The sequence below is a fragment of the Egretta garzetta genome, unplaced genomic scaffold, assembly GCF_000687185.1.
Source record: "Egretta garzetta isolate BGI_Z169 unplaced genomic scaffold, ASM68718v1 scaffold38, whole genome shotgun sequence".
Classification (NCBI taxonomy): domain Eukaryota; kingdom Metazoa; phylum Chordata; class Aves; order Pelecaniformes; family Ardeidae; genus Egretta; species Egretta garzetta.
Window position 1 is genome coordinate 3,888,106 of NW_009260667.1, and position 10,663 is coordinate 3,898,768.

A 10,663-nucleotide genomic window follows, 5' to 3' on the forward strand; every position below is an offset into this window, starting at 1 on the left:
ATTCCTGCTTTCAACACCAAAATTGAGTTTCGCTTGCATCTGTTGTCTCCTTAGGATTTTGGTTTTGTTACAGTATGGCCAAATTGGCGATTGACGCTTTTGTTTCCATTTTTAACTGGTAACATGTTTAAACTCTGGTGTTGTGTACAACACAGCTTTACTGTAATAGTTCAGAAAAAGAAATGTGATAGTGTTGAGTCTCCAAAGCCATGACAAGACACGCTAAAATTCAAAAGATGTATGACTTCCTTAGACATGCTGTTCCAGCCTTCTCTTCCAATTACCTTCTTTTTTTTTTTTTTCATGGCAGGTAACTCAGCTGACGGAGAAGCTGAAGAATCAATCAGAAAGTCATAAACAAGCCCAAGAGAATTTGCACGAGCAAGTGCAGGAGCAAAAGGCACATCTAAGAGCTTCTCAAGACCGTGTGCTCTCCCTGGAAGCAAACATCACTGAACTAACCAGCCAGCTAAATGAAAGTAAAGAGAAAGTTTCACAACTTGATGTACAGGTAATGGAACTGTATACTGTCCGGTGATGATAAATCTTGCTTGTGATTTCTGTGTTCTCTCCAGAGAACGTACAAAGCAATTTTGAAAAAATTGCATGTTTCTACTAACAGGCGAATGAAGTAGAATAAGGCAGATAAAACTGAGAAAAAACTAATTGGATTCAGAATAGCGGTAGATGGCAAGTGTTGGGTTTTTTGTTGTTGTTTTTGTCTATATTGTTTTGGTTGGTTTTTTTTAATTAAACCCCCCCCAAAGTTTATAACTGAGTTGGGAAAATCTGGCCTTGAGCATCTCGTGTTGTATTTAATGGTCAGCTATCCAGAACCCTGCTCCTGCCACTCCTGGATTCTCTGCACCAGAGTGAGAGTCTGTCAAGTCACTAAGATCTTGTTGTTGTCTAGAAATTTCCTTTGCTGGTGACTTCTGTCAAAAACAAAATAAAAAAGCTGTGGGCCACCTTGTTGTGAATTTAATTTACTAAACAAGAAAATTCCCCAATATGGATTCAGTGTGGACTCTCCTACTTAATAAGTGCTGCTTAAGCGAAAAGCTGCTAATTATGTTCAGCTATCCCAAAGAATAAATAATGTTTGATCAGAAGTTCTTGCATTGGTACACTTGGAGCAGCTAGTACTGTTGGATTAATACACTGTGGTGTCTTTTGAATTAGTGTTACTCAGTTTCCAAACAGGTCTAGGAACTTCTGATGTAGCTTTGTGATATGGTAGCAAAGCCCAGTAAAAATATCTGAGCTGTTTTTTCACCAAGACATTAGAGTTAGAACTGAACAATCTGGACGGTTGCAACTGCTTTTAAAGGCAATGTGAGCTTCCTTACAGTCTTCAGAGAAGTAGCATTTCTATTTGGGAGAAAAAGAGTAAACCACAATAGCAGATGACCCTGAATATTGCCTCTGTGCACCAACACCATCCATACCCACTTCTAAATTTTGTTTGCTGGGAAGGGAGGTTGCTCCCTAATAGGCAGATAGGAGCAGAGAAAGATAGAATGCTTGTGCAAGTATTATTTTGTTGTTTGTTATTCTTTTTGCTTTTAAAAATTTTGGAGGCCCTTAAATGTGCTTGTAGTCTGAGGTTTTCGAGGTGTGCATGGGTGTGAATGCAGTAAGTCTGTCCCATTGTTCCTTGTTAGTAAGTAAAAATATTTTTCTAGAATAGAATATGAGTGGCACTGGTGGAGTTTTTTTTGTTTGTCTGTCTTTTTAGCTCAAAGTAAGAACTAACTGTGGCTTAAAATCCTGATATTTTTCTAGAGCTTGAAAATCTTTCTTCCTTTTTTTTTTTTCTCACTAGCACGTGCAAAGTACTGGTTTTACTATTAAACTTCCTGATGAGTATAAAAAAAAGTGAAATGAGCTATGGCAAAATTGATGTTTTAGTGAAATACAATTTGTCTTTCAGGTAAAAGCAAAGACTGAATTGCTACTTTCGGCAGAAGCATCAAAAGCTGCTCAGAGAGCGGATCTTCAGAATCATCTGGACACTGCCCAGCATGCACTGCAGGATAAGCAACAGGTTATAAGCAACAAATAAACATGAAGTTTCTATGTTACCTAAAAAAGACTTAAAAACCTAAGAGTAATCTGTTTACAAACTAACTAAACATGTGAATATGCACTTGGAAATCATAATTTAGGATATTTTAACCATGTGTAATGCATTCAGTTCTTTTTGCTGTAATCTGGAGCAGATATATTTTGCAGTGTAAAGTAAAGAATTTTCTTAGGAATCCACTCCTTGCTGTAGGATTATGGTTCAGAATCTAAGCTGTCCTATCGGGGTATAATTCAGTTCTCACCTGTAATGAAGAAAAAATTGTAGAATGCGCTGGGTACAAGTGAAAACTCTTGACTCTTATTGCATGTTCAGATAAATTCAGAATCAGATGCCTGTATTCAGAAATAATTATCTGTGTGCCAACTGACACAAAACCCCAAAAGACTGTTGTTAAAATTGCATATTTTAATGTGTGTTAATGCTAGTGAAGCATTCCACCAGCTGCTGAATCAAATATTTGCATTGTTAGAATCAGTGCTGCTGTGGTCTTAATGGAAACATTCAGCAGATGGTAACATAGGACCATTTTTTAGGGTGGGAATATAATCAATTCCTATAAACAGCAGACTTCTTTTTGCAATTATTAAATAATTAATTAATAAATCAGCTCGGTTGGAGAGCAACGAGCTTTGGGTCATTGTAGTGGTTACTAGGTGAATGTGTTCATGTTTCTTGTGGAAATGATGCTGTTTTTTTATTGAACCAAATGGTTTGAAATAATCTCTGGTATGTGGAGAACTGACTGTTTCCATGGTATTGACTTTCCTCTTCAGTGGTGCTTGATCTCATGAACACAGCAAAAATTTTCTCTAAGGTTCTGTAGTGTTACTTTCTAGTTATTGTTGTACTAACTGCATGATCTAGAGCATTTATTACCTACAATTCCTCTTTGATTTGTAACTTAAACCACCTTTGTTAAGATTTAACCCACAGCCTGTAAAGTCTGAGAGGAATATTGAGGCTTTAAAAGAAATTTCGTGAGTTTAACAGAGATTTTGTGCATGTGTTTGTGTTTCCTCTCTCAATTTCCTGCCCCTCAGGATAAAAAAGAAATATTATTTTCCTTTTTAATTTGTACACATTAGATCATTTAGAGCATATGTGACATTACTCATTTTTTGTGAAGTTATTTAAAAACTAACAACCCTCATATTTTTGTTTTATCTCAGGAGTTAAATAAAGTCAGCGTTCAGTTGGATCAGGTTACAGCTAAGCTGAATGACAAGCAGGAATACTGTTCTCAGCTGGAAGCCAATCTTAAAGAGTACAAAGAGAAAAGTCTTTATTTAGAACAGAAAACTGAAGAGCTAGAGGGACAGCTTAAGGTTTGTACTGAACACAGTGTGTGAGCTCACAGAAACTGATGGTCTCTGCTGTTTGCTAGCATGTGATAAAAGCTGTGCTCAAATCATGGGGTAAGGATTATATCAATACCACTTTTGTAGGTTTTCTTTTTCACTAGTGTTTCCTGATCCACCCTTTAATCCTGTTCTCATCTTCTTCCATGCTAGCATGTCACACTAAGAAAATAGACTTAGGACATTGCCACTATGCTGTCATTTTCCTGTATGTGTGCTTCTACCAACCTCTATGCTACCTGGAAAGTGTTAAGAGAGGGAACATGAGTGTTTCCTGAAATTAGAATTTTCAAGTTCAAACCTTATACACTTTACAAGTGGTAGGAGGGAATACATGTTACATTGGTTAGCCCAAGTTAACACTACCTGTCTGGTTTAATATATTTCTAAACCCTTTCAGTAGGCTTCTACAGAGGCTTTTTATCAAGATTTTTTTCATCAGTGTTTTTCGTTTAACCTGATCTTGAGTTTTCCATTCCATTTCTGGAATCTGTTTTTCTCTTAAAGTACACGTAATTCTGGCAGAAGGTTTGCAGATACTAGCGTGTGGTGTTTCGAGATACTGGTATTTTCAGTTAAATATGAATTAGTCCTAATGCTTGAGAGCTTTTAAATTTGGGCTTTAACCTTTGTTCAGTATTTGTTAAGCATTCTTGGTGGTCAAAATTCATGATACATAAAACCATATGATACAGGGATCTTAGGAGCAATGCGGAATTGGCTTTGCAGTGTTGTCTGTTTTGAGGGAGATGAGCAGTCTTTATGCTCAAGGCTGAGTGGGGTGTTTTTGCTAGCTGATGTGCTCTATAGATGAGAAGGAAGGCTGTTTTCCCTGTGTGAAATTTTACACGCAATGCTATTAAAAAATAAAACAGTCGCACATTGGCATTATTAGCGTAATTATTTTGTGCTTCCATCTCTCTCCTTTTGCCCACCATTGGTTTTTTTGCCCGCTTTAATTTGTTTTTATTTTTCTTCCTTTTGCTAAAGTTTCACAAGTAACCAATGGACACAAATGCTTGGGAGGAATATAGTGTTTGCTTGCACAAGATTTTATGAGATTCCTGGTAGCTGAAGTGTGAAACTGAGCAGGGTTGTTGATGTTGTCAACAGGAGTGCAATTCTGTGTAAAATCTTGATGTCATCACCATTCTCTGGGATTATTCCAGTTGAATGCATGGTATTAAAAAAAAATTGAAAAAATAGAAAACAAAGAGCCCTCAGGAATTTTCTCGGAGAAACTTGGCCATCTTGTTTTATGGCCACTGCATGAAAGCAGAAGTGCCTGTAAAACAGCCAATGTGTTGAAGAGTCTAAGCAGTGCCTATTTGCTGAAGACTCCTGTATTCTTCATCCTCCATATAAATAAGCAATACCTTCAGAAAAAAAAAAAAAAACCAAGAAAAACCTCTTCCAGGCGAGCATAGGATTTCTTCACAGCTGTAGTTTGTGTCTTTGTTTTTGTTATAAAGAATGGTAGAATTCTTGGGATATGTAAATCAGCAGTCATTTGAAACTGCTGAAACTACTCAGTGGTGGCTGAGAACCTGGCCCCAAAGCTGAGCACTGTGTATGGCCTTTTTTTTTTATAGGTGTTGTGGACAGCCTCTTTAAAGATTTCTGCTTTTTATCTATTACTTTGCAGCAAAGTGGCTGCTTGGCCTTTAGTTTAAAGATGATTTCAGAATATTTTACCAAAATAGTTCAGTTCTGGAGGAGCAAGAGACTTGCAGGAACTAAATAACGAAAGATAAATAGCAAACTAATGAAATAGGTAGACAATGTGTGAGAATTGTGACTGCTTTCTACAGAAAAGGCTTCCTACAGTAAATGCTACTCACAGATTAGATGACTTCTGCTTTTTACTGCTATTTTTATTTTGTTGATTGTGTTCTGATGGCTCTAACTTTTTATTTTTCTATGTCAGAAACTTGAAGCTGACATTCTTGATGCTAAAGCAAGCAAAGAACAAGCTCTTCAGGAGTTACAGCAGCAGCGACAGCAATCTACAGAATTAGACCTCCGAACAGCAGAACTGAGTAAACAACTTGAAGCAGCAAGAGAAGCGTATGCATTTCCTGTGTTGTAGTACTTTTCAAAGTCAGATATAAAAATAGAGTGGTTCAGACTAGAGTTGGAATTTTGTTCTTCTCTCCGGTGATTTCTTAAAATCATAGATAAGTGATGCGTCCCCTCTGCTACAAGAACTGAGTTTTATCCCACCTGTTTTTTTCCACTCTGTGGCATTCAGACTCCCATCTGCCATGTTGTCTCCTGTGAATCACTGACTGCTGTGATTCAATACACTTCTTCGGGTAGACGAGGTGCTTAGGGACATAGTTTAGTGGTGGGATGGCAGTGTTAGCTTAACGGTTGGACTTGATGATCTTAAAGGTCCAATATAAACAATTCTATGATTCTATTCTATGATTCAGTATATTCACTATTGTCAACTAAATATCTGAACAGTTTGATGTAGTGAGGTCCATCTTTAAATATCCATAGCTCTGTAACTTTTTTCAAAGACTAATTTGCAATTTATGCAGAGGCAGCAAAGGGGTAGTTTCTGTGCCTTGCAGTTGAGGAGGAAGAATCCATCTCAAAATAGTTTTAAGAGCTGCTGGTATGTCTTCTTTGTAGAGACAAAATGCCCATGCTCTGGATGAAAAAGATATGCTTTGAAGTAGTTCTACAGTTAATATATTTAAATAATAGAGGCATTTAATGATACAAAATAACCCATGAAGAAGAATTTAAAAAAAATATGATTTTTCTTTTTGTATCTGCAGGATGTCTAATGCTAAACTGGATTTGCAGAAGAAATCTGAGGCCCTTGAAGAAGCGAAGCAGCAAATTTCAAAGCAGGAAGAAGAAAAGGCCAGCCTTAAACAAAACCTTGAGAAATCAAATCAAGATACAAGTAAACAACTCAAGGAATTAGATTGTAAAATGCAAGCAGCAACATCAGAGCTGCAACAAGTGAAATTAGAGAAGGATACTCTATTAAAGGACCTTACAGCTACCAAAGACAAGCTCTCAAAAAGTTCTGAATCCTTCAAAAAAAGAAAGGAGGAATTAGAAAAAGAAGTACAAAAAGGAAAAGCAGCTGTGGCAGAAATGGTTAGTAGTTTCTTTTGTTAGGCATTAAGTTTGGTGTATTTACAGTCTGATAAAATGACTTACTGTCTGAAAACTGTGTACATATAATGACAATGCATGATGGAAATTAATTGCCTTAAGGAAAAACAAATTGTGATTTTTAGTAGTTTATATACATGTCCTTCCTTAAATTTTTGTCTGGTTGTTTACAGTAGTAAACATCAGTCATCTCACACAAAAGGATCCCCTCTTCTTGCTGTATGCCTTTAATATGATGAAGAAACTAAATGGAGACAAGTGGTAAAACATTTTGATGGGAAATGTCCCCCTTTTTAAGAATACATCAGCCTTATTATAACAACACAAAGTTATAAACCCTTTGCTAAAGTGCCACCATATTGAAGAAGTTGTTATTTTTCTGAGGCCATTTTAGTTTCCTTTCTGGAATCTTTGTATATAGAAACTTCTTGTGCACTTGTCTGGGCACGCTGGCAAGCTGCGTACCACAGGCAGAGTAACATCGTCTGTCATTTGGGGAGATGCCTAGCTTAAGGTATTATCAGAGTACTAGAAATGTTTGAGTTTCAGAAAGGTCTCACAAGTGGCAGTGTTAACAACAACTGCTTGACCACCAGAGCAACCTATTGTGGTAAAGAAAGTGAACTCTCACTAGGCTTAAGATACACCTTTTTCTTCCCTCTTTTGCTATGTTGGTAATATGAATGGGCATGATATGAATACACATTTTATAGATTTTCTTATAGACCTTTTCTGACACTCCTGCCTCAGACAAGGTAGAGGTGTCTTTCTCATTCCCTTCTCATCTTACATGTCACCGTTTCCCAGAACCCATTCAGAGCTGCTTTTATTCTGATCTAAAAAAAATTCTGCTCCTAGCTAAAAATAAGATTTTTTCCTTTACTCTTTCACCTTTTTAAGATAAGCCTTTTTGTTTGCTTTACTTAGTTACTGCTGTTTAAATATTTGTTTCTCCAAAAATTTGAACCATTTTCTTCCCAATTTAGACTTGAAGACAGGAGTCCAGATTTCTGCTTTTAATTCTGTAGTCATTGGAGGGCTCGCCACTGTCTAAAGTGCATAGTATTTGGGCTTAAAACATAGTTGTATTTGCATATAAGTCCTGCAAATGTACTTGCTCGTGAGCTTTAGAACATCAAGAAATTTTTGATCCTGAGGATGGTGATGAGCTTACTGCTTCCCACAAGAAGAACAACTGCTTCCCAACAGCAGCTTCAAACAGGGAGACTGTCCCTAATCAGAAAAGCTCTTTGTTACATGGCTGCGTTTGTTAGTACAGCGCGTCAGCTGTGTTCAGCTTAGATTTACCACTGTTAGTTTTAAGAAGTTTTGAGCTGAAAATATGTCTGCAGCTGAGAAGGAAAGGTTTTTCACTGAAAAGGAAAGCATTATTCTTCCAGGCTTTGTAGATCCTGCAAAAATACCTGGTACCCGGTCTTAGAAGCTCACAGGAATGTTTCCTTGTCTTCTGTTTTTTAGGAAAAATCTTGCCAAGAAGTAAAACACCAGCTCCAGGTACAAACAGAGTCTGTAGCTAAAGAGAAGAATGAATTGAAAAACTCACTGGAAAAAAAGGAGGGGGTAAGCTGTCCTCTTAGTTTCAAAAATGTAGAAGCCAATAATAATAAATATTTGAAAGGTTCGTTTTCAGTTTCACATGCTGGGACTGATGAGAGGTAAAGAGGTTGCAATTCTCAAATTGTGACCTACCTGAGGCACTGAAATAAGGTGGTACTGAAAATTTCCTAGTTGTTAATATGAAGCTTTAAAATATAGGTTTTACTCCTACCTTTCTGTGCCCCACATACCTTAGTGGGGGATTTTAGCCCTTTAGGGCTAAAAAGGTTTTATTTTTTTTCATTAGTGAAACAGTTACTTGGTATTACCATGTCCTCATTTTTTTCATACTTTCATACAATAGAAGTTGTTATCTTATATCCTTAGATCTGTTTTAGTCTCAGGCCTAATCAGTATGTTCTCTGTGTGATTGACAGGACATTTTCAGATTTCCTTGAAGGATTTAGTTGCTTTTGCAAACTTGTGTAAGTCACTTGCCTGTGACTGCATAAGGACCAAATGTACTTCTTTTTTAAAGATGAGCATTCAGACTGGAAAATCATATAGTCCAACTGGCAGCCTGAAGGCTAAATCTGCTTTTCATGGATTTCTTTACCCAAGCTGTTACCTATTCCCTAAAGGAATCAGAAAAGATATGATCACTGGACACAGTTTGATAGACTGTGGTGGACTCTTGCTGCCTGAAAGAGGGTTTGTTGATGTGCAGGTGTGATGGTAATTGCTCTGTGACTACTGCTGCTACTCCCCTCGCTCCTCTCTTGTTCAGCAGAAGCTGGTGCTCTCGGGTGAGTGCAGGGAGGATGGGCTTGGTATCTGCTGCAGTTGGCAGCAGGAGAGCCAAGACCACTGCTGGCTTGAGAAGAGTTGCCTGCTCTTAATTATGAATGGTGAGAAAAGACTGCAGTTGCTCTAAGTGTAGGAAATTGGGAATAACAGGTGATTTTAATGTGTTATGGTAGCTCTTAAATCTACTTGTCAGTGTTTGACCACCTAGTTCTGAAGCAGAAGGTGGCTGCAGTGGCACTGTGGGATAGTCTGGTTCTGCGTACAAGAAATAACAGTAGTACACTTGGAAACTATTTCCTGCAAATAATCCGCAGCTCTTTGTAAAAACAGAAGAGTGGTCATACTGGATCACAAGAAAGGCATCGCTTGGCACCTGGTCTCTGACAGACGAAAGTCGTAGATGGGTAGAGAAAAGTAGAGTAGGGCAAGGCTTTCAAATTCCTACAATCAGGGGATTCTCCCAACCTCTAGCAGTCTTTTGGGAGCTGCTTTCCTGAATATGTATCTTCAGCTTTAACAGCTTTGACCAGTTTTTCATCTGTGAAATTGCCTGTCTGCTTTTTGAACTACATAATTTGTCATCCACACAGCTCAATAGGCAGTTTCACGTACTACAGCATGTACAAATAGTGATTTAAATTAAATACATATACAGTTATTTAATATTTTTGAATATAGATTTGTAAGCAGCTGTCAATAGAACTTGATTCAGCACGAGCACAAGTCCTGGAAATTCAGGGTCTTCTGAAGGAGAAAGAAAAAAGCGAGCAACAACTCCAAGGAAAGCTGAGAGAGTTAAAGGAATCTTTTGAGCAGAAGAAAAAACATAGTGAGACACTGCAAGCTGAATTAAAAACTGCCCTTTTAGAAAAGGTAAGACTGGTCTCTCTTACTCCTTTAAGAATATTAATGTCAATATCTTTGTGATAAACAGCTGTTTGCTGTAGTCTTGTTGGAAGTGATAAGGTCAGGATGTGAGACTAAGGTCTTCAGATGCTGTTGGAGATAGAAACAAGAACAACCATAATAAAGTAAAAAGAACGAGTGCTGAAATATGAATTCTGTAGGAACTGATTTTCAATAAAGTGATAAAAATGGCTAGATTGAATGTGTTTATTTTGCTTTAGGAGGCAAGAGCTGCCATTTTCTTGTGAAACAGAATTTTGTGAGAGTAGTTTAGACAAACTTTGCAGTGTTTTGGAACATTCATGGCAGTTTTAAACCAAGTCTTCTCTTATTATACCAAAAGAATTTATCTGAGTGACAGTATGAAACTCGTAAACCATAATGGAAAGAGTTCAAATGTCTTACAACATTAGGGAATGTTGTGTTGTGTGCCACGCACTGCTAAATGTTGCTCCAGCTTTGGCTGCCCTATGCTACGTGATCATATTTCTGCTTTAGTCAGTTTGTGGAAACTTTAGGACTTGGAAACATTATTTAGATTTTTAATGTTTGGCCTTAATGTGAACTGCTATTTCCTAAGTGGAAAAAAAAAAAATGTCGTTTTGCAATAGAAATGCAGTTTGTTGAAATGATTAAGCTTACTTTACTGCCTGTAACTTCATTTGAAACTTCCTATGCTTATGTTTCAGGCAGAACTGGAGAATAAACTGCAACAGCAGTCTATTTTGTCAGCACAGGAGCTTAAAGCAGAGAAAGTCAAACTAGCAGACTTACAGAAGACCCATGAAAAACAGAAGGATAACAAGGA

The 10,663-nt window shown here is 37.3% G+C and overlaps 1 protein-coding gene across 1 annotated transcript in view; it reads left to right on the forward strand.

Annotated features, from left to right (window-relative positions):
- The window catches only part of EEA1 (early endosome antigen 1), a 107,934-nt gene that overhangs the window by 77,786 nt on the left and 19,485 nt on the right, over positions 1 to 10,663 (forward strand). The window contains exons 17-24 of the mRNA XM_035901005.1: positions 311 to 511; positions 1,934 to 2,047; positions 3,259 to 3,414; positions 5,375 to 5,514; positions 6,237 to 6,567; positions 8,065 to 8,166; positions 9,628 to 9,822; positions 10,545 to 10,661. Coding sequence (XP_035756898.1) covers positions 311 to 511; positions 1,934 to 2,047; positions 3,259 to 3,414; positions 5,375 to 5,514; positions 6,237 to 6,567; positions 8,065 to 8,166; positions 9,628 to 9,822; positions 10,545 to 10,661 — 1,356 coding nt within the window. The remainder of the gene's footprint in view (positions 1 to 310; positions 512 to 1,933; positions 2,048 to 3,258; positions 3,415 to 5,374; positions 5,515 to 6,236; positions 6,568 to 8,064; positions 8,167 to 9,627; positions 9,823 to 10,544; positions 10,662 to 10,663) is intronic.